Raw genomic sequence first — 24194 nt, forward strand, 5'->3', positions numbered from 1 at the left:
ACCTCCAGGGCCGAGAAGGCTGGAACCTCAATGCCCTGCGAGGCTGGTCCTGCTGCCCATCCCAGGGTGGGGACGCCAAACGAGGAGGCGGCGCTGGCCACTCAGGGGAGGCGCTGGGTGTGGGTGGAGGTGGGGAATCACTTCTGTGCTTCCGTCCTGGCACCAGTGGTTGCTGGCTCTCATCGGAGCAGTGCCCAGCAGTGCGGAGCCCTGGGCCCCAGTTGGAGCTGGGGTCTCACCCTGAACGTGAGGCTTAAATTGGGGCCCTGCTGGCTGGTGTGTCTGAGGACCTGTGTGGTTCTAGGGTCCCCACGTCAGCCTGGCACAGCCCCTGCTGGCCAGGATTCCCTGGGTGCCACCTGCCCCTGCCCCCCAGCGTGGCCCGCAGGAGTGAGTGAGGGCCTCAGGATCCAGGCCTGCCCCTGCGTGGCACACCCAGGTTGCTTCCTCAGTGCTCAGCAGCACCTCCTCCCCTCCCCTCCTCTGGTCCCACACCTGGACTCCCCCGGAGTGGGGGGCGCGGTGACACTGAGGGACACCACTGCTGACCCCAAGCCTCTGGCCTCCCAGGGCCCAGAGCCCTCTCACCCTAGGGCACTCTCAGCTCATGCACACCTTCCGCTAGGATCCGAGCGAGTGGGGGAAGCCCTGGTGAGGTCGGAGCCGGTCCTGCGAGGGGCTCCCAGCGAGGGGCTCCCAGTGAGGGCCTCTCCAGCTCCTCCCTGCAGCCTTCGCCAAGGGCCATCAGCACCCATGCCCTTGAGTATGGGTCTCTGTCCCTTGAGTCGCATAGTCCTAGGCCCCTACGGCCCACAGCTAAAGGGGTACCATCCTGGGACGTGCTCCCCTTCCTGTGAGGAGCTGATCCCAGCACCTGGGCGAACCCCACCCCCAGGCCTCGGCAGCATCCCAGCGCTCCCGTCTCCCAGGTGCAGTGTGGTGATGGAGGCGTGGCCACTTCTGAGGCCCGGAGGTGAGTGAATGAATGGGCTGGGTGTGGTGGACCACCTGAACGGGCGGGTGACAGAGCAGGTTCTGGGGCAGGGGAACCTTGGCGGCCTTAGCAGAATGTCCATTCGGCCCCAGGGCCTCTGAGTGCCATGGTGGGCCAGTGGGACAGCTGGTGTGTGTCAAACAGAGCCTAGGGCCTGACTGCACAGCAGGCATCGCTACGAATGGTGAAACTGAGTCTCGGCGTCACCTGTGTCTCCACACAGACCATGAGCAAGCTGCAGGCCCATGGTGTTGGCCTGTGTCATATTTACAGACAGTTACACGTGTAGAGAAGTTGACATTAAAACGTTTTACGAGATGTCAAGAGTTACCTAGATTTTATTGGAAGGAAAAAAAAAAAATTGGGAACGATAGTTCCAGACCCTGGTTCTCATAAAGCATCGGCCTCGCACTAGTGAGTGGAGGCTGCTCCCTCTGAAGAGGCATGCACGTCCCAGTTTGCCACAGTCCCCACCACTCCCTGTACGCTGCCCCACAGGCAGACTGTCACCCCTGTGAGCAAACTGTGTGCGGGAGGAGGGGCTGAGTAAGCGAGGAAAGGAGCCCTTTCTTGAACCTGTGACTCGTACGAGTGGGCGTGGAAACTGCTGGGGCAGGTCTATCAAGAGCACTGGGTGCAGGCTCGTTTAGTGGTGACTAAGGCTGCGTGTCTTGCTTTCACTGACCGTCCTGCATGTCCAGCCTGTCCTGCTCTGGACCAGGGCTCTGGGGGGAGGGGACACAGATGCCTTTGCTGCTGAATAAACCCCGCTTTGGTGCCGTGAGCAGCCTTGGGGCTCCCCCTCAGGGAGACCACATCGCCGAGTTCAGGTGAGTTCACCTGAATATCACCTGCAGAGGTGGTATGTGCACTTCCTCCTAGATCCCCGGAGGGAGAACTGAAATATGCTGACTGGGGCCTCCAACCTGGGAAGGTGCCCTCCCCTCTCTCTGTCTTATCTTCAGGCTCATGCTCAGCAGAGAGAGACAGAGACAGAGAGAGGGAAAATCAGAAAGCACCCCCAGGGGGATGGCCACACTGCAATTCCATCTCCATTCTCTTCTCAGGATTTTGGGCACGCATGCACACACGCCTAGTGTGTTTTCCAAGCTGCTGGGTCTGGGACTCGAACTGCAGTCAGCCATGTGGGCTTTAGTGACTTAACTATCACGCTGCCAGCTGGCCCTAAGCTCATTTTTAGGTACCTGCCAGCAAACCTTTTAATAGTACCTTTTTGGGGAATATTTACTTAAGACATGCGGGGTAAATGTTTTCAAAGCCATAAGAAAAGGAGAGAAACACCCTCCTGCGAAGGGCCTGCAGGAGACCGAACGTTCCCCCGACCTCCGTGTTGCACGAGCCACGTACAGCTCACCGTGGGAGCGGGCGGGGGCTCCTGCTGTAAACCTCTTCTCCAGTTCAGCACCTGCAGGCCCACCTAGCTCTCTCCCTTGCACGACAAATGTTCTGGGCCACCGTGGGGACAGCCTGGGTGGCGGTGGCCGCTCAGCTGACCTCACTGCCCACACAAAACCCAAAAGGGCGGTGGGGAGAGGTGGGGGACTCACAGGCTCTGTGCATTAGGGACTCTGCTAACATGCTCCCCCCATTAATAGCCTGAGGAGAAAAACAGGATCATCTCAGTAGATGAGTAACAGACGTTTATCAAAAGCCGCCAGCCTCTCCCGATACGAGCATTTGGGAAAATAGGAATGGACGGCTAATTCTTTCAATGGGATAAAAAGAAAACAAGACAGGTCTACACGTAAACAAATGGGTCAGTGTCGAAGCTAGAAGCTTCCATAGAGACACGGATAAGACCAGGAGGCCCAGGGATCTGGAGGTGCCTGTGGCGTGTCACACGAAGGTGCACAGGCAGACCCCCCTCGGGGTCTGCACATGCCCGGGGAATGGACGAAGAGCGACTGAAAATCACAGAAACAGAAGCCCGTGAGCCTGCAGCCCCGAAAGTGCACGCGAACGTCAAGGCTTCTTTATGCAGAAGTGACGGAAAACAGAACGGAAGGCAGGTCCCGCTCAGAGCCATAGGGACATAAGACACCTAACAACTACCCAAAATGACACGTGTGGCACCTCCGAGAGAGCAAAGCATCACTCTGCCGAGTGGCACGGAGACCACGCCGCGGATAAATGAGGCACTCCTTGCTCTTGCTCATTCATTGCATTCTCTGTGCCGTTCTCACAAAAACCTAGAATGGGGTTTTCGGAAGCCCCTCCCCCCAAAATAAAAAAAAAGATTCTGAAAAATAATCATGTGACTATAACTGGGAAAATTCTAGGGGAAAAAAGAGGGGACTAACCTCACCAGACGTTAATGCTTATTATAAAGATGTAAGATTCAGAACAGGATGGTAATAGCACAGAACCGAAAACCAGAACACAGTCCAGAAAAACTTGCGTGGATCCACTTATATATGCAAATGTGAAGGTGGCATTTAAAAGGCACAGAGGGAGAAACCAGGGTCGGGAAAGCTGGCCAGCACCTCAGGACGAGACAGAGCAGGTTCTGGTGCTCACCTTCCAAGACATTTCAGATGGCACGGGGAGTGGGACGTTTGCTACTTTAAGATATTAAAATTAAAATATAAGAGAGTAGGAGGAAATAGGTGTGAATGTTTTTATATCTAAATACGACTCAAAGCTATAAATAAAGCAAAGCATGAAAATACAGAAACGTGGGAACTTCTGTATAGCACAGGACATTGTTAATAAGGTGACATGACTGTTCGAGTGAGTGTGTGTGTGCACGTGTGTGTGTGCACGTATTTGAACAAATGATAGAGGAAAGGTCGCTACCTTTAAAGCAGCAAGATATCTTAAGAATGACTAAAAACTGTAAATGCGCTGACGGAAAACAATCCGGCCAAGAGCAGAACGAGGAGAGTCACAAGGAGAACAAACGCCGGCAAACGCACGGGATGCCCAACTTTCTGTTTGTTTGGCAGAGGGGTGCAGAGCTGTGCCAGAGACGGGAGGAGAAAACGCTGCAATCATCCTCCTCCACCTGTCTCTCCTTTCAGGATTTTGGGCATGCATGCGTGCACGCCTGGTGTGTCTCTCAAACTGCTGGGTCTGGGACTAGAACCCTCCAGTCAGCCACATGGGATCCAGTTGCCCTAATCACCAGGCCATGGAGCTGGCCCAATTCAACTTTAAAAGTAGTTAAAAATCGTGGTGGTTAAGGTGCTGAACTCCCACATGGCTGACCACGGATCACGTCTCGGACCTGGTAGCTTGCTTTCTCACTTCTCTCTCTCTCTCTCTCTGTTGTCTGTCTGGTGAAATTAATAAAAAAAATAATAACAAGTAAAATTAAATAAATAATTCTTTTTTTTTTTTTTGAGAGGTTTTTTTCTATAGGACACATCCGCTTGCCAGAAGATAGAGACAGAGAGAGAGAAAGAGAGAAATCACCCTCCAGAGGGATGGCGCCACAATCTCTTCTCCTCCATTCTCCTCTTGGGATCTTGGGCACGCACGCACATGCGCCGGGCGTGAGTTTAAGCCACTGGGTCCCACACTCGAACCGTGGTCGACTACGTGGGAGTCCAGCAACATAGCCATTACGCCAACTGCTGGTTCCAGTAAATAATTCTTTTAAAAGTAGTTAAAAATCATGAGTTAAACAATATGAAACATTGAAACTATCGGTGATGTTCAGCTACAGTAAGGATGTAGGCGCCATCGGATGGAAATAGGCACACCCGTCTGGGAGCAAAATCGCAATATACGCAGGAACCTCAAAGTGTGGGAAAATGGAACTAAAGTGTGAGATTATGTGGGGCAGATCCATGGATTCCCAAGTCCACGCCTGTTTTCTTCAAGATACGCATTTCCATGAAGTTTTTGAAGCCCCTCTTGAAGATCCTCCTAAGGAAAGACCCAGGGAGCAAAGGCATGTGTGCAGGGGAGCCCACTGCCAGGGCGTGGCAGCGAGTAATTAGGACCAACTCAAAGGCCAGTCAATAGCGCATTGGCTGGATCAATCTCGGCGTAATAAGCAGCAACAATGCGAGGTCACTGAAAAGAATGAGGCAGATCTGCAAACTGGCCCGAGAAGACGCGCTAGACAGACCGGCGAGTGTGGGAGCGAGTTGCAGAACGTCGGGGTGGACACACGTGACTGCTTCATGTGTGCACGGGTCCGTGTGTGCCCAAGGAGCGGAGGGTGGGGGGACGTCTACCTTCCACTTGGTTTCTGTCATGTTTCCATTTTTATAAACACGTGCAACTTTCGTGCGCCCAGGAAAACTGGATATTCACAATCCCGATCTGCAGGGTAGCTGCTGAAGACTGTAAACGGCCCGAAGTCCTCGCAGTTTCCGGGAAGAGAAGCCGCCTGTCTGCCGCATTAAACTGTGGTCCCTACATTGGGGTCGGACTCCTCAAGCCTGGGAAATGGTGCCCCCCACCCCCGAGCAACTCCCCTTTTAAGCCATCCCTGGCTTCTTTAGTGCCTTCAGAAAGGCACCTACTTAACTCACTCCTCAGGTCTGTGTATTTGGGGCTGGAATTATCTCGACTCCCTGTGACAGCTGTCAGGCCTCAGCTGGGTCTTGGAAGCACATAAGCAGGTTACCTTCTACGTTTTTAGCTAATTTGTATTTGATAAAGGAGGTAGGCCTCTTTCTTTACCAAAACACTTCCTTTCCGACTGGAAAATAAATAAAAATGATGCTGGGTGGTAACAACGCTGACTCCGTGGAGGAAAAAAGGTTATATCCTGTTGCAGTTTAAGACGCGACCACTAGATGGTGGAAAGGGATCACAAATTTGTGGTTGCGACGATTCCCTCCACAGAATTCGTTCCCGTTTAATAAGCTTTCCGAAAGTAGGAGAACGAACGATTGTGCAGGGATATGAACATTTTGCATTTATAAACTTGGGGCTCTGCCATTTCATTACGGACACGAAAATCTTCTCCCTCACTTTCTTCCTGCAAGATGTAGGTCCCCAGCCCACCCTAAACTAGCCTGTTTGAAGGAGCCCGCGGAAGCCCACGCCAAGCGGACGTCCGAAAGTTGGATTCAAAAATTCTTCTTACCTTGCGCTGCCAAGTGTATTTTCATTAATTTCACCTCCATGTCGTGACGTACATGCTACTGGAATTGGCCCCAAGCTAAATAAGCAATAAGCCCCATTTTTCAACACACAAACACATAAAGATGTCAGCTCAAACTGTTTACTAATTAACACTTAAAAAGACACAAATTAGATATGCGTGGCTAAGAGCAATTATAATCAAGACGAATTTCTCTAGTCATTTGGGAACTGAAAAAAATGCCTAATTGCTGGAACCAATGTTTTAAAAACTGAAATCACGCCAGTTAGCAAATATGTTCATTTAAAGAACATTCCACGTGACTACACTCTTGAGGATTGACTACAAACATGAGAACAAGGAAAATATTTAGGTATAAAATTAAAATTTTAAGCTCCCTTAGATTTATAACTTCTTCATTAAATATGTCTGCAAACAGCAGCCCATAAAAACCTGTAGCAATTAAGTGGTTAAATGAACTGCCTCCCTTGTCAATTTTAAGGGAGTGATTAATACTAGATCGTCCCTTTACTAATTAGACTCTCCCTCAGCTTTGGCTTTAAAGTCGAGCGAAAATGGAGGCTGTTTGCCCCACCAGGAAGTGTGGTAGGCTAATGAGGGTTTCCTGCTGCCAGGTTCGAGGGCGGCACCTGCTGAAGGTGGGCACTGCGGATTCCGTGTGAGGCCAGCAGCTGGTGGACGAGGGTTTGCATGGAGCTGGGATGGGGGGCTGGGTTTCTCACCCTTCCATCACTGAGATTGTGTGCTCCAATTTTAAAGGCTTGCGGGTAGAGCAGGGTGAAATCTACAACCTACAAATCTACCAGGCCTCCTGCCCACCATTCCTTGAGATGAGGACACCCAGTAAGGGAGGAGAGGCTCGGGACAGACTGGCTACTGGTCAGGGTGGGGCAGTGGGCGGGACAGAGAATACACAGGCCCCGAGAAAAAGGCAAATGAGACGTGGGAATTACTTCCGATGCTGCGGCTGGGACTGCAGAGCTCGGGAGCTCCCACCCCGGCTGCGATGGGGAATCCATCAGAAGGAGAAATGGGGTAACAGCTTACAAGGGAAATAAGGAGCGGAGGAGACGGGGAATATTTATATGCCCATCTCCTCTCTCCGAGAGAAGACGCTTCATCACAGGTGGGCTGCAAAATTACATTTTCCGTGGCTTCCGAACAGAGAACCTTTGTTCAGGCAGCAGGGAGGATGGTAAGGGCCTCGGTGTGACAAGAGCCCCACAGGGCCACTCACTACCCTCCTGCAGAGCCAAAGTGGAAGCCGTCCCATCCCACGGAGAGGGGAGACTGAGGCTGGGGACAGGGCAGGACAGTGCCAGAAAACCTTCTCATGGCTGCCCCATGGCTGCAATGGTCACCTCTGCGGCTGAGGGAGGTGCCCGAAAATTCACTTTCTCACGCCTCCGACTGACTGATACACCACCCTGGAGGATGGCAAGGGCCCTGCTCTGAGCGGGGTTGGGCATGGGTGGCAGGAGGCCGGAGGCCACCAAAGCTGGCTTGGGTAGAAGGCTGCTGCCAAGCTGTCTTTGCAGCCTGTGAGGAAGGGCGGTGGAGCTGGAGCCCCTGTAATGTCGGCCCCTGCACGGCAGATCCCAACTGGGAGGGGCTGCATCTTCCCAGCGACTCCGGGAAGTCTGCCGAGGGAGTGCATACTGATTTCACTTTAATATACACCCTTCCTGCGGGGCCTTCTGTGACACCTAGTGCTGCAAACAGTGCCTGGGGACACCCCGTGGCATGGTGCAGAGTCGTCCGAGCAGTGCTGGGCGGTTGGAGGTGCGTGCCTGCTCTGTGTGCGCCTGGGCGGGAGTCAGGCCTCTGCCACAACAGGAGGTGGGCAGGGGTGTGCCCAGGGTCAAACCTTCGAGGAGGCCCAGTACCCTAGACTGGGACCAGACTGGGACATGCCCTCTCCAGAACAGCGTGTCGCTGCCACTGTGCACACAGCCCACACTGTCCCTGCAGACACCCAGATCCTGGGCTGACGTGCCGCCGTGGGCTCCCGGAGCACCCACCCCTGCTCCCTGACCTCCAGTTTCCCCTCCAGCTTGCCAGGCTCTGGGGTCTGGCAGTGCACTGGCCACCCACAGCCAGGGGACCCTGTCCCGATCCATCAACTCCTCAGTGCCAGCTCCTGGGTCAGGTAGGTTAGGGTCTGCCGGGGTCCTGGCTATGGCGCAGACCCAGGGGCAGCTCTCCCTGGCTGGTTCTGGTGTGTGTCCTTGGTGGCTGGAGTTTATCTGAGGCCCCTGCTCCTGTCCCTAACCACCACACTCAAAGCGATCAGGACCGCGGGGCTCGCACAGGGTGCACTGTCCCTAAGGCCAAATGGTGGCAAAGGTTTAAAACTCCCACCAGGCGCACGTGCGTGTATGCCCAAAATCCCAAGGGGAGAATGGAGGAAAAGGGATTGTGGCATGGTCATCCCCCATGGGGGGTGATTTTTCCATTCCATCTCTCTGTTTCTCTAGTGAGCACACACACCCTATAGCAAAAATCTCTCTCTAAAAACATGTAAAAATAAACCTGGCAGGATGGCACACTGGCCCTCATTCTGGAGGGACACGCTACCTTCAGGGGCATACATTTCCGCAGAGATGCTGAGGCCACCCTTCAATGGATGGAGACTGCTGTCTGCTCAGCCAAGGTCACGCTCGGCCTCTTCTCAGCCCTGAGACATTACAAGTGACAGCCATCACTGCTGTGGATCCTGGCAGGTCACTTTCCAAGTCCAGGTCTCTCTTGTTAACTGGGTGGGGACTGCCTTCTTCCACAGGGTGTGTGGGGGAGACAGACGGGCAGTGCTTGCCCTGCGCGAGGTGGCGTCTTGGCAGGTGCCGGGCCCTCCCTGCCTCAGCACCGGGTGGGACCCCAGTGGCACTCAGGGTGGCAGGGAGGCTTGTAGCCACCCTCTGGGCCCCTGACCCAAAGGTTTACAGAGAGCAAAGCAATATCCAAGACCAGCCCAGCTCTGTGTCAGGCCCTACCCAGGGCGGGTGGACTGGGACTGGAAAGGGCAGCAGCCTACTCCAGCCACACACGGGAGCCTCCGAGCACAGACCCGGGGCCACGGCACAGCTCTGCCTTGGGTCCCCCATGGGTGACGCTGAGTTCTGTGGCCAGAGGAGCAACTTGAGGTCTCTGGAGAAGAGGCTCTGACACTGCTGCCGAAGGGTCCTCGCCCGAGAGTGCAGGTGGCCATGCACTGGTGGCACGAGATGTGCTCGGGTGCCATGCCAGGACTCCTCGGTCTCAGCTCCTGAGACACTCCTGCGCACGCCTTCTTGGCCTGCTTCGGTTTTACACCCGTCAGCCATTCCATCGCTCCCCATCCCCCAGGTCGATGTTAACCTACCTCAACAGACAACCTCCGCCACGAACAGAAAACAAAGGTGGGCTCTGTCGCCTGGGGTGGTGGTCCTTGGCCACCAGCAACAGAGCTGCGAGATGCCAATGGGTCTGAGCTGCCTGACCGCAGCCCGGACCTGCAGACAGGAGGAGGGCAACGGTGAGTGTGGACACGGTGACGCGGCCACGAGGGACGGAGCAGGAACGGTGCAGGCACTGGCTAAGCCATTTACAGGACATTCTGGGTTCCACCCCATCAATACTACGGGAAAGCATTTCACTAGTCTCCTGGTTTTTCAGAAAGGGAAACGGAGGCTCCAAGAGGTTGAAGGAAGGGCTGAGCTCCAAGCCCCGGTGGCCGACGCCAGGGCTCGCTTCCCCATCCAGGCTGTGTGCCTCTCAGGGCAGCCATTCCTGGACCCAGGGCCCTGATGTCAGGACACACGTCCTGGTGAGATGCATGGTAGGGCAGATTTTAACCTCGGAGTCGGGAAGGGAGGTAAGGATTACGGACTTCTGGCCACACGCCCGGCCTACCCTGGGGCCCTCCCCTTCTTCGCCCCATCTAGGTAACTCAAAGGCCCACCCTGGGTCAGAACCAAGATCAAGAGGCCGCTTGAGCCCCATGGTCCCCACCAGCCCAGGGCAGAGCACCTCTGGGTGGAACATGGACCACCGATGATCTGTCATTGTGGAAAGTGTTTGCAGGATGACACACTGGGCCTCGATCTTGTCTTGGGCGAGTTTCTTCACCTCTCAGAGTCTGTTTCTGTCCCATGAAGAGGGGAGGACTGAGGACCATGAGGTATGGTTGAGAACTAGTGATGACGGATGCAAAGCCTGAGCCCAGAGCTGAGCCCTTGGCCGGAGCTTGAATAAGTAAATGGTGCTACTTTGACAGCCCCAGGTGAGCCAGCCAGGTGGAGGGGAGGAAGCTCGACCTCCCATGGCCGCCCCTTCCTCTGGCGCCCTGACCCGCCGCAATGGAGAGCCTGCGGCCTGCACCAGGCCTTCATTCAGCATCCACAGAACACGGAGACATCCTACTGTCATCCCCGTTAAGTGGAGGGGTGTGGCCTGTGCCTTGTCAGCGGAGCTGGGCTGCTGCAGATGTCTGTCTGTCTGTCTGTAATGGTTCCAAGCCTGCCTTATTTACCACCTGCAGTCAGAGAAGGCCACCCTCAAAGGCCTTCCATGTGCACGCCAGGACCCCGCCAGTGTAGGGCCCCACACATAGGTCGCATTTGAAGCAGGTGGCCCTCTGAACCCTCCACAGCGACCTTGGTTCTGAGAAGGGCAGACGTGAAATCCCATGTGCACCTGCATTTCTAGTAGTAGCGAGGCATTTCCCAAGTTACAAGAGCAAACACAGAAGCCCAAACAACTATAGATGACAGGTTGGTTTTTATGATTTACTGAAAACCAAAGACAAAGGGGGCCTTTTTGTCTTGTTTTTGTTATGACAGGCTTAGAGATGTGTTGTACTACATCGATCCAATTTGCCTGGATTCCAGCCTCCTTTCAATAACGCTAACTGCTTCTGCTAGCTAGGTACACAGAGAAAACCCAAAGGAACCGAGAATATTGAAATGGTTCTACCATTTCCATCTTTGAGACAAACGGTCCCCTCAGAGGAGAGCTGGCTGCCTGCACGTGACTCTGTAACCACTTCCCAGACATCGAGGGACACAGGCCCCAGCGCTGTCTCTGGGAAGCGGTAGAGCGCCGCTGGCCTGCCTGCCGCCTCGGGTCCATAACCCCAGCCCTCTTCCCACAGAGCTCTCTTCTCTACTCGATCTTGGATTCCTTCCTCCCTTCCTTTCTTCCTTCTTTCCTTTCTCATTTTAAAAAATTGCTAATGGTGCGTGTGCTTGTGGAGATAGGGCCATGGGGTGGAGGAGGACAGGAGTGAGAAATCACCCTCAGAGGGGGATGGCCATGCCGCAATCCCTTCTCCTCCATTCCCCTCTCGGGATCTGCAGCACACGCTTATATGTGCCTGGTGTGATTTTCAAGCCGCCGGGTCCAGGACTCGAATCACACAATCAACCATGTGGGATCCAGCCACCTTAACCTCGGTGCCACCTGCTACGCCCCCTCATTTTAATTAGGAAAATGTCCACACTATTTTAAACCAGGCTGACAACTGGTCTAGCTTATTAAGCACAGCAGAATATGGACCGATGCTTTCTCGAAACCATGACGCACCTAGTGGTTTCCCCAAACCCTTTGTGGTGGGAATAAAAGAGGGGGAGAATGAGAGCCACCCCCACACCCAGCCCCCAGCTCCACCTTCTGAAAGCTGAGACGTTTTTTAAAAATGAGCAGAACTGATCGTTCCACTTGTCACCTAAAACCTTGGTACTCAGAAAAGACAAGATGTTGGCCATTGTTTGACTGGAAGTAATAAAACATTACAAGTGTACTCCTTTTTCTAAGAAGCAAATTTGAGCAAAATGTACCCTCCTAGACAGCTCCCTAGGGAGAAGAGACTCTGGGGAGCAGGGGTAGCCCAGGCCCACCGGCGCGACCCCAGGCAGCTCACTTACCTCCTTTTCAATTTCTGCCAGAGATTTGATGGTGATTCCCAAGAGATCGAAGGGCTGCATCTGGAAATAGAGATCAAGTCACCTTAAAACACCGGAAAACATGCCTTCACATTGGCTGTGCATGACGTTTGTGAAATCTCAAACCAGGGCAGGTGGTCACATATCCCCACCCCCTTCCCTCTAGAATATTCAGAACTGCTGGCGTGACTCTCTGGTCGTCAGTCAGGTAACAAGGAACAGGCTTCAGGGAAACGTGCCGTCATGGGGTTGGTCCCTGGTGCTGCGTGACTGTGCTTGGTCACACGTCTGAAACACCCAGGAGGGTCATGGGCCTTTCTGGAAGACCGTGATCATGGCTGGTTATCGGCCCTCTTCTCCCTCGGCCAAAGGACAACATGGACAGGGTCTGCTTTTGCTTTGGGCAGTTGTGGGGTCGGAGGTGCCCAAGGCTGTCACCAGGGGCCATGCTGACCACTGCATCTATATGATGATGGTGGGTCTGAGCTGGGGAGACTTCTGGGCCTTCGAAAACGGAAAATGAAACAACCTTCTATTATTAACCATTTCACAAAGCAAAGGTGGTGAAAAATGCGAAGGGTGCATTTCAGTGGGGGCTTCTGTAACTTCACTGAGATGGGACCTTCATTGAAAGTGCTGGCTTTTCAACATGAAAATGGCATGAAAAACCAAACATGCATGGGTCTAAGCGGGAGCTGGAGGCCCAGGAAGCCCATGCTGGAGTGCAGTGGGTGCAGGGCACTCTGCCTGGAAGGCCCCCAGTCCAGGTCACCTCTGGGCACACTGGTGCTCTGTATTCCTAAGATAGGTACGTGACCGCCTCCTGGAGCCCAGGTGGGTAGTTGGCAGCCTGGGTCGAACAGGTAGAGCCTGAGGGTCTTCAACAGAACCTTGGGCCACGGGGTTTTGAACCTCGCCGAGCAGCCCAGCTGTAGAAATGGAGTCACGGAGCAGCCAGGACTTCCTGGTAGAAATAGGCTGCTCTAGAATCCAAAGGACCCAGATCAAAACAGCCCAGCGTCCCTTTGGGATGCAGCTGCAGTTAAACCACTTCGTCACTTCCCGGCCTGTTAAAGGCAGCGGTGAGCCGTCTTGGCCAGGCGGTCGGGGGGACTAAAAGGGAGACACCCTGGGTGCAGGGTTTGGCTGTGGTCTTGAGTGCTTGCTGAGTTGGCAGTGCCCAGCAGCGACACGCTCTGAGGACAATATTGCGACAGGGCTGTCGAGGGAGCCGCTCTTCTCCCAGGGCTGCTCTGTCAGTCTGGCCTGCCCTTGCTGCCCGGGTCGGCAGAGGTCCAGCTGCTGTATCAGTAGGCTCTAACTATCCCACTAAACTTTCCCAATTGGAGCTGGGAAGCAGGACAGAGCAGCTTCTCCCAGGGACCTCGGGAGAGGTGCCAGTGTCTCCATGGCAACGCAGCCAAGTGGAGCCGGCTGAAGTTACTCGAGCTCCGATGTCACGTCATGAGCATTTTTCAAGATTAAGCTGCTTACCGGGAGGGTTCAGAGGAGGCCTATTATATTTCATGGAAATGGAAACTACAGAGCAGGTCAAATCGCGAGCCGGGTGGTTTTAAGCTGGGTCCAAGAAAAACACTGAAGGATTCTTTCACTGGTGCCCAAACAGGGGCCTTCACGGTTGTGTGCTAGCTCCTCAGAGCAAACTCTGCAGAAAGGATGTGAACCAGGCTGAGTTCCTGAGCTCGCGTGGACTAGGCCTGCACAGCAGAGGGAGACCCGCTGCAATCTGGGGCAGGCATCATCTCAGAGGACCCCAGGAGCCCTGGAGGGGGGGGGGCACTCCAGCTGTCAGCCCGGCCGGTGTACTCAGCCCCTCTGCCACTACAGATGGCTCAGGGCTCAGTCGGGCATGCCCGTGTATATGGCCTGGTGTGGGCGGGAGCCCCCAGCTACGAGGCATGTGGCACTTGCACAGAGACCTCCCAGTCAGAGAGGGGCACACAGTTTGCACAGGATGCAGGAACTGCTGCAGAAAGAGGCAGCCTCCTCTCTGCAGGAAAATTATCATTAAGTAAAAGCGAACAAAATGACTAAGCTGAACTTGGGAAACAGAGGCCATTCCCAACTGGTGCAGCTGGCTCATTTGCCGTCCCACTGGTGCATGTGAGCTGGTCTGTTTGTCTGTCTCTTCTTCCATCCTTCACCTGTTCTTTCTTTTACCTCTCAAGTGCCTATCATGTGCAGGCACTAGGTGATGGGCCGGGGGATGAGCACGACCCGGCTGGCTCTTGGGAAGTCACTGCCATCAGGGTGCAGGGCTCAGCATCCAGTGGGAGAGGGAAAGGCTGGCAGAAGTGATTCCCACGGGGCAGGGAGTGTGGTGGCTATTGGAGAAGCCCTAACTAGCAGCAAAATCAAGATGGCAGGGCAGGGCAGGGGGAACTGAAGGGCGGGGCAGTTGTGCATAGAACTTACACTTTCTGGAACACAGGAAAACTTCTCTGAAATCATGAAAGGCACACCATCCATTGCTGCGAAAGAAGAAAGAAAGATAATGGCTTGAAGACACAAGTGATGAGTAACGTAAGACAACAACACAGACAGTACGAGAAAGTGACTGTCTCGCCAGGTCAGGCCCGGCATGGGTGAGTGGAAGCTATGGGGATACAACAGGTGCCGTCCTGTTCCCGAGAAACACACCTGACGAGGGAGGCAGATGCTTCGGTGTCTCCTGATCACCAGATGTGAGGGCAAGAGTCTGGGGAAAGAGACGGGCTGGTCTAGAACCCCTCACTCCTAAGCCTGGCTGCCTATCTGTCCATGGCGGAAGCCACCAAGGGGCTGACAGCAGGACAAGTTGTTCCAGAGCTGGGAGGGGACAGCAAAGCTCCATGGGGTGGGCAGTAAGTATGATGTGCTTAGACATTTTCCAAGCTGACACGAGTGTCCTACTGCAGCTGTCAGCCCCATGGGAAAGGTGTAAGTTGGAGGAAAGCAGTTGTGGAGTCAGCCTGCCTGGGTTAAATTCCAACTGTCTGTGTCTTTAGAGAAACAAGCCAAGTTACATTTAAAAGGACGACAGGCCCAACCAAGTGGTGTGGTCTGTAGTGTACAGGACTGCAGTGCTGGAAGCCACACAGCCAGTCATGAGCTTAGATCCCTGGGTTTAAAGACATGCCTAGTGCATGGGTGGGTGCCCAAAAGTCACATGGAGTTAAAAGATTGGGGAAAGGGGATCTTTTATTTATTTATTTCAAGAAAAGGAAGGTACTACCTATGTGACAGGAATGCTTTTGAGTTAAAGTACAGCATGGAGGCCACAGTGGTCACTTGGAGGGCTGCGCGGTCACCATGGCTGGCTCTTGGTCACTCAGGCCCACTTCTGCGAGATGGACTTGGGGCTCATCAACCTGCTCGGTATGAGTAGGACCCAGGACAAAGGCATGGAGTGGGTACACCGTGACAGTAACCAAAACCTGGGGCCCAGCTCTTTCTCCTTAGGCCCCAGCCACCCACCCTGTCCCAGGTCACTATTGTCAAAGACACCTGAAGCAAAGCCGGGTATGTGTTTCCACGTGCATGCTCACTCTCAATAATGCCTTGAGAGAGGAGAGCTCTGAGTCACATCAGTGCTGGAAGTTTGCTGCATGTAACAGGTCACGTGTGACAGATGTGACGGCGGGCATTCCTGGTGTGCATCTCACCTGCATAAATGCAGGCTGCCCTGCTAGGTCTGAGCAGGTCACGGATAAGCAAAGCCTGGGCTCATCACGTGGGCTGTACCAGGCCCTGGCCCAGCAGGGCACCGGGGTGTTTCTGTGCTCCACTGTGGTTTCAGGAAGAAATGGAGTGAGTGGACGTGGAGCCGGGAGCTGTGGCGAGTGGCTCCCTGGGAAATGACATGCTTAGCTCCCCCCACTGTCTTCTGCAATCAGAACTGCTCTGGTATCTAAGTGGGGACAACAACTTTCAGTCCTAAGAAAGAAAAGCATCAGAAGCAGGAAGTTAAAAAGCAGGGGGAAAGGAAACAGAAGAAGGGGAAGACCCCAGGGATGAAGCCTCCCTGCCTGGCGAGAGGGGCCACGTGGCTCAGTTCCAACTTCACTCATCGTTTGTGCTAAGATGAAACGAAACTGTCTCCAGGAAGCTCGAAGAACGAAGAGCCAGCTGGCTGGCTGCTGCCCCAGAAACCTCTCTGTCTCTTTGGGAGGCCACTGTCCAAGGCGTGGCCTCGGGCTTTGACAGAGACATCTACACCAGAGACTGCTCCTGTCACAGGTGACTCTGCACCCTGCCGGGAAGTGCCAGAAAAGGTGCCAAGGGCAGGAGCAGTGTGCCACTCACCATAAAAGAAAGGGGTGACAGCCGCCTCTACACAATATATCCATATGCCACAGATACCTGGGAACCTCTACACGTGTGCTAATGGACACCCAGAGGGCCGAGCACTGAGTCTAGGGTTTTCGAAAAGTCTTAAAACCTCCTGGAGAGGAACAGAACCAAGTCCACCAACATCCAGGGAGAGACTATGCTGGCTTCTGCCACCAACTGCCCAATGCAGGCCTGAGCCTGCGCTCACCCCATATGGGATCATGACCTCCTGATTTCCCAGCCCAGCCTGGAATGGCTGAGACAGCTGGGCACACAGCACTAGATAAATCTGACAGATTTAAGATCAGAAGCAGTGGCTCCAGGAGTCAGGGCGTGCGAGCAGGAAGAGGTGACCCAGGCTTAGATGGACACCCTACCTGACCTCTTGAATGGACTCCTAATCCCTCTGCTTTCACCTGTCACCGTTGGTGCTGCTCTGCACATGCTTTTGCACACCCATACACCTGTGCCATGGCTTCTCTTGCTCACTAGACAGAGGGCACTCGGGTGCTTGGAAGTCCTGACTCCCACAGAAAAGGACACACACCAGGCTGTTCTCCAGTTTGTCAGCCCGTTGCAGCACGCCAAAGCCCCTCTCGAAATACACACACTGAGAGACCTGATGCTCATCACTCTCCAAGAGACCCCTCTCCTCATCACTCTCCGGGAGTACCCGCTCCTTATCACTCTCCTGAGAACTGGTTCATCACTCTCCTGAGAACCCTCTCCTCCTCATCACTCTCTGGGAGAACCCACTTCTCATCACTCTCCTGAGAACCCTCTCATCATCCCTCTCCTGAGAACCAGCTCCTCATTACTCTCCTGAGAACCCTCTCCTCATCATTCTCCTGAGAACCCGCTCCTCATCCCTCTTCAGGAGAACCCACTCCTCATCCCTCTCCTGAGAACCCATTCCTCATCACTCTCCTGAGAACTCTCTCTTCATCACTCTCCTGAGAACTCTCTTCTCATTACTCTCCTGAGAATCCACTCCTCATCACTCTGGGAGAACCCACTCTTCATCACTCTCCTGAGAACTGGCTCCTCAGCACTCTCCTGAAAACCCTCCTCATCATTCTGGGAGAACCTGCTCCTCATCACTCTCCTGAGAACCTGATCCTCATCACCATCACTCTCCTGAGAACCCTCTCCTCATCACTCTCCTCAGAACCCACTCCTCATCATTCTCCTGAGAACCTGCTCATCACTCTTCAGGAGAACCCACTCCTCGTCACTCTCTTGAGAACCCACTCCTCATCATTCTCCTGAGAACCTGCTCATCACTCTTCAGGAGAACCCACTCCTCATCACTCTCTCGAAAACCGGATCCTCATCACTCTCCTCAGAACCCTCGCCTCATCACTCTCCTGAGAATCCATCCTCATCACTCTCCTCAGAACCCACTCCTCATCATTCTCCTGAGAACCCATTCCTCATCACTCTTCAGGAGAACCCACTCCTCGTCACTCTCCTGAGAACCTGCACCTCATCACTCTTCAGGAGAACCCACTCTTCATTACTCTCCTAAGAACCCTCTCCTCATCACTCTCCTCAGAACCCGCTCATCACTCTGGGAGAATGTACTCTTCATCACTCTCCTGAGAACCCTCTCCTCATCACTCTCCTGAGAACCCTCTCCTCATCACTCTCCTGAGAACCCTCTCCTCATCACTCTCCTGAGAACCCGCTCTTTATCACCCTCCTGAGAACCCGCTCCTCATCACTCTCCTGAGAACTCGCTCCTCATCACTCTGGAAGAACCCTCTCCTCATCACTCTACTGAGAACCTGCTCCTCACCACTCTGGGAAAACTTGCTACTCATCACTCTCTGGGAGAACCTGCTACTCGTAACTCTTTGGGAAAAAACCCTTTCCCCATCACCCTCTAGGAGAACTCACTGTTCATCACCCTCCCCTCATTACTCTCCAGGAGAACTTGCTCCTCATCACTCACTCAGTGTTGTAATGTACTGACTCAGCAGACCTGCTTCTCTCCCCTCACTCATTTTCACTTGAATATGTATTATGAAAAAATTATGCATAAATTCAGGAGAAAAAAATACCCTGTCAACCTGGGATACCTACCACAATAATATTTTTATGCATATAAATACAATGGGTCTTCTGAAAGTTTGTGGCAAATCTGTATTATGAAAAAAGTAAGGATGGATTTCAAAAATTTTTTGCACCAAACTAAACTTGTACTTTACTTCAATTTTTCCCATGAACTTTGGAAGTTCCCTCATGTATTTCATATAACATGAAAGTAAACTTTTACATAGCTAGGTAAATGTGTATAATATATATTTGATACATAACATACATTTACCCTATGTACGGACATGTGCGGACATGCATCCACTCGCACTATTACCAGTCACTCAGAGACTCAGGGAAGTGGGTGAGAGCATACAGTGGCACCACCCAGCATGGCCCTGATGGAGGCACGTCTTGCAAGCTCTGCCTCATCCTTCCCATCCAGAGGTGACATCCTCCTTCCCAGACCTTGCGGGAAGCTGCTGGGTCCATGGCCAGCTCCCCACATGAACACACTGGAGTGCCTGGTTCAGGCATACTTCTGGGCCTCAGGTAGGCAGGAGGTGACTCTTTCAAGAACCACCTATTGAGGCTGCAGAGAAGACGCCAAGTGATAGCATTGCAGGAACAGACCAGAGGCAGCCTGCTGGGAGAGAAGGCAAGGAGGACATTCCTGAAAACATCAAGGGAGCAAAAGGCAGCAGTGGAGGTGGCCTCCAGAACTCGGTGCTGGCCCAGTTCGACTCAGGACTGATGCCCTCCTGCCGGGCCAGTGGCAGACACAAGGGGGACCTCTGGGATCTAATTCTGACATCCAGCAAAGGGTGGAAATAGGAACCATATCAACTTATCTTAGAGTTCATGACACAATGACAGGCAGGGTCAGATGCCCCACACGTACTTCAGGAAAACAGATTTTAACAAACTCAGAGAAAAAAAACGCTGAGATGATTTCCAAGACCCCATGGCCTGGAGCTGCCTCAGAGGACCAGGACTCCCACAGCATCCTTCTCAACAGTACAGAGAGTCTCTGAACAAGATGCAAGTCACCAGGGGCCGAGAAGAGTTTGCTAAGCCATGATCTACCCATTGAATTGCATTTACATAAAAAAATCTAATACAGTAAAGATTAAGGTGGGCTAACAGAATGTGGATTTTAATAAAGCATCTGACAAAGTTTCTCAAGTTACCCATGGAGATAAGATGGATAAATACGGCTGGGAAATGTTGAGACAGGAGAATCCATAACTGCTTAGAGCAGACATTCAAGAGGCTTGATGTGAATGGTAACCTTGACCACCCCCGCCCCCACCCTTGTGAAGGGTGTCCAAGGCTTTATCAATGCCTACGTGGAGGCATGCAGGAGCTTTCCTCAGGGAGCTTTCAAGGAGGCCAGAAGGTGAGGGAAGCTGAAGCCGGCTTGCATGAGAAAAAAGAGAAGCAGCCATCAGGTTTGCTACCCCAGGAAGGCGTGATCCCATGTGTTTTTGTTCACTGCCGCATCCAGAGCCCAGCACCATGTCTGGAATGTGGGACATACAGCGGAAATTGGGGCTCTGGCACAGAGAAGACAGGAAGGTGACATGGTCAAATGCCTGCACAGGTTTTCAGAGCTGCCAGACAGATCATGCCTGGTTTGGTGGGGAGACCTCACCTCTCTCTGGGGAAAGCGCAGGCGGTTGATTCTGCCCTGACGCATGGGAGAACAAGCCAGGCTGGCCGATGCGGCCGCCAGGTGCGAGGAGCTGAGGGGCAGACTCTGTGCTGGGTAGAAAGCTGGTCTGTGGGACCACTGAATCCCCTTCTAATTCCAAAATATCCATTTCTCCGCTCCTTATCTGGCAGCCTTTCCATATTTTAAAATATCTAGAGGTTTGCCAGACATAATTCTTAGAACCAATGGCGTGCATTCTTCACGTGTTCCAAGAGCGTTCATAAATCTTCTCTGTCCTGCTTCTCGGGAGCCACCGTCACTTCCTCCCACTCCTTTTCCCTAGCTGGAACTACTTTGAGTCTCCACCTTTCTTAAGAGCTGAGAGACTGATTCCAGCATCCAGTCTCTTGCTGAGCCCTAGTCACAGTGACACACACTCAAGGAGCTGGAGATTGAGCTGGGACAGAAACCCCAGTTCTCACAGGGTCACGTCCAGGTTGCCCGTTTTCACCCCTGACCTGCTTTTCCTGCTGTCTGGGGTTTGGATGGGGCTTCCCACGCTGAATCCCATGAGCTGTCCATGGTCATGATCCACGAAGCAGGAGGACAGTGCCTGCCCTTTCTTCATTGCAGCCGATGATGGCATTCCCTGAGCACCCAGTGGCCCTCTCTCCAAGCCCTGAGACTCCCAGTGGAACAGAACCAAGGCTTCCGCAAACACAGGAGGTCCTGAAAATCCTCGCCTAGTCCAGTTCTACGCAAGACAGAGGAAATGACGGGATATTCACATCTCCTGCCTGTACTCTAGGTGGTGAACTTTTATCAGATAACAACATCACTATTTGTAAGTTATACAGCAGGGAGAGGAAGCTTAGAGAGTTACGCAGCTTGGGAACCAGCAGTTAGCGTAATGGCTATGTCGCTGGACTCCCACGTAGTCGACCGCGGTTCGCGTCCCGGACCCGGTGGCTTAAAACTCACGCCGGGCGCGTGTGCGTGCGTGCCCAAGATCCTGAGAGGAGAATGGAGGAGAAGGGATTGCGGCGTGACCATCCCCCCTGGGGGGTGATTTCTCGCTTTCTGTCTCTATGTCTCTCTCTGTCTGTCTGGCGAGCGCACGCGCCCTACAGTGAAAATCTCTCCAAAAAAAAAAAAAAAGAGAGTTACGCAGCTTGGATGGAGGCAGGATTCAAAGCCCCTAGAACCTAGTTCCTAGTTTGTGTGGAAGAATTGCAGAACACTCTGAAAGGGGAGGGTGGGTCTGGGAGCTCGGCAGGCAGAAGACTGTGGCTGTGCACAAGCCACCTCACCTCCCCGAGCCTTGGTTGCCTTGTCTGCGAAATGGGGATATATAATAGCACAGCCTGCTGAGAGGCTGGGCAGAGGGGTAAGAAACAAGACAACCACAGTAGAGCGGCCTGCAGGTAGGGAGTGCTGGCCAACAAGGCCTGGCTGCCGCTCGGACCAACGACCTTGTGCTGGGCAGGTTTCCTTTCAGCACCAGGCCCATGTTTTCTTCTTCTTCCTTTTCGAAAAAAAGAAAATTTATTTTTGGTGGCAGTTTTAACAAAACGCTGATCCACGGCATTGAGCAACATCTAGCAGATGAAAGCAAGGATGTGCCGCAGGCTCCGTAGCGCAATTAGCATTCTCCTAAACAAACGAGCTTCAACAGAGCTGTAATTAAGCAGGCCTGTAATTAAGTATATGCCCTTTATCATAACGATCATGCTTAAAAATGGCATGATGCATGGAACTCTGTTATTAATGCTGTAATCCCACACTGAAGTGCGAGTACATAGAAATCAGCGTGTCAGGCCTGTCACCGGCGTGTTTGTAAAATACATTAAAGAAAAAACCCAGAAAACAATGAGCTCATTCAACTGTTCTCTTTACAATCAGGCACTACAAGTCAAGAGGATTGGGACTGCTTACAGATTCTGCAGGGTTTAAACAAATAAAGCTCTAATCTGTTACTGTATTAATCCCACCCCCTATTTTAGAGAAGGAAAGGGGGTGGTGGGCCTTTTCCCCCCCTTCAGCTGACCTGAATACCTGTCTCTGCTTTTCGTGGGGAAGCAGTCCAATCTGCATGCTGTATTTGTTTGGACATAAAACTGGATTCCTGCTTGCGCGGACAGCTCTGCCATGAATCGCGGGAACTCTGCCTGGCAACAGGATGGGCTTTCACTCCTGTGTCCTCCCTTCGGGTAGCAACTATAATTTCCCTTGCCAAGACAATCCCCTGAGTCGTTCCTCGGTTCTCCCCTCTAAACACACCCTCAGACTTCTCTGGGTTCAACACAAACCCACCACTGGCCGATTCCCAAGGGCTTCAGACCTGAGCCATCCCACTGCCCCTGAAGACCCTCTGTTGCCCAGGACTGCCAACCCCTTCCCACACAGACATCTCAGTGAACAGAAGGGGCAAAGAAACACTCCAATCAACACATGGATTCATTTCAACAAGCCTGATAAAGAGAGTCATAAAATCATGTGATTAAAAATGTACATTTTTTTTTTCCCAAAAAGGGGCTCCATTACAGGATCTGGATTGTGATCTGCTTACAGTCGTCGAGTGGCGTTAAGTGAACCCAAGTAACGTACCTCGAATGCACTTGCAGAGACGATGGGGAACGATGTGGCTTACTGGCAGGTAGTCCTTTTCAGGCTAAAATGAAATGCAATTGGAATGGTGGGAGGCCTTTAATTCTGTGTACCTGCTTAGGGGTTGGAGCTGTAAATAATCAGCACCCCCAACCCTTTCTTCTCCCCTTTCCTGTGGTGTCTCGAAAGTCCTTTACAATTTATGGTGGGAAAAGTGCCAACAGCTCACGATGTTGAGGCCATTTCTCAAAACTCATTTGCAAGCCAAAACATGGGGCCTGCTCTGCTTTCTTGGTGATTTCACTTTGGGGACATTCCTTGGAAGATATTTGTAGACGCCTCCAGAGCTGTCTGCTCGGTGACATTCCAATTGCGTTTACGCAAGGCCAATGACTTCCTGCTAGATCCCCAAAGTAATTTGTTTTGCCACATTATTCATAAGCCAGGAGGAGTGATTTAGCAGCCATAGCTAGACTCCCGAGTTCCGTGTAAGAGACGTGGCATAGTGGGGAGGGAGGAGTCCGGTGTCAGGGCCAAGCCAGCCTCGGCCACTTGTTAGTCATGTGCATTTGAGCAGGTCACCCACCCTCTGAGCCAGCTTCCTACTCGTCAGATGGGGATAATCACATTCGCCTCATGGCGCTGCTGAGGGTATCAGGTTGTCAGAAAAGTCATGACGCATTTTTCTATGCAAAAATGCGTCATGACTTTTCCAACGACCCAAGAGCTGAGCACAATCCACGTGCATTTTCTTTTGTTCTCTTTCTTTTTTCCTTTTAAAATTTCACACAGGGTCTCACTATGTCATGATACCCTGACTCAGCCTCCCCAGTAGCTGGGACTGCAGGCGTGTACTATTGTACCTGGCTTTGGAGGGTGGGCCAGCGACCGAACCTGGGCATCCATGTGGCTTCAGCATCCAAGTGGCAGTGCCTGTGTGTGCTTCCATTCTACCCCTCTGCAATGTGGTTTTTTCACTTCTCCCACCAAGAAGCATCATCCTCCCACCTTGAGCCTGGGCTTGGCTATGTGACCTTATCTGTATTCTTAAGCTGTATTTTATTTTTATTTATTTGTTTTAAGAGAGATTTTTGTTATAGGGTGTGTGTATTTGCCGGAGAGACAGAGAGAGACAGAGGAGCTGAGCACAATCCACGTGCATTTTCTTTTGTTCTCTTTCTTTTTTCCTTTTAAAATTTCACACAGGGTCTCACTATGTCATGATACCCTGACTCAGCCTCCCCAGTAGCTGGGACTGCAGGCGTGTACTATTGTACCTGGCTTTGGAGGGTGGGCCAGCGACCGAACCTGGGCATCCATGTGGCTTCAGCATCCAAGTGGCAGTGCCTGTGTGTGCTTCCATTCTACCCCTCTGCAATGTGGTTTTTTCACTTCTCCCACCAAGAAGCATCATCCTCCCACCTTGAGCCTGGGCTTGGCTATGTGACCTTATCTGTATTCTTAAGCTGTATTTTATTTTTATTTATTTGTTTTAAGAGAGATTTTTGTTATAGGGTGTGTGTATTTGCCGGAGAGACAGAGAGAGACAGAGAGACAGAAAGTGAG

The 24194-nt window shown here is 52.7% G+C and overlaps 1 protein-coding gene across 3 annotated transcripts in view; it reads right to left on the reverse strand.

Annotated features, from left to right (window-relative positions):
• The window catches only part of MVB12B (multivesicular body subunit 12B), a 195176-nt gene that overhangs the window by 11430 nt on the left and 159552 nt on the right, over positions 1-24194 (reverse strand). For all 3 annotated transcript variants that reach the window (XM_027774056.1, XM_006154109.3, XM_006154107.3), the window contains exons 8-9: positions 14435-14490; positions 11981-12040 (exon numbers count right to left, since the gene is read on the reverse strand). In XM_027774056.1, the coding sequence (XP_027629857.1) occupies positions 11981-12040; positions 14435-14490 (116 nt within the window). The remainder of the gene's footprint in view (positions 1-11980; positions 12041-14434; positions 14491-24194) is intronic.

The sequence above is a fragment of the Tupaia chinensis genome, unplaced genomic scaffold (genome assembly GCF_000334495.1).
Source record: "Tupaia chinensis unplaced genomic scaffold, TupChi_1.0 Scaffold000394_1, whole genome shotgun sequence".
NCBI lineage: Eukaryota > Metazoa > Chordata > Mammalia > Scandentia > Tupaiidae > Tupaia > Tupaia belangeri.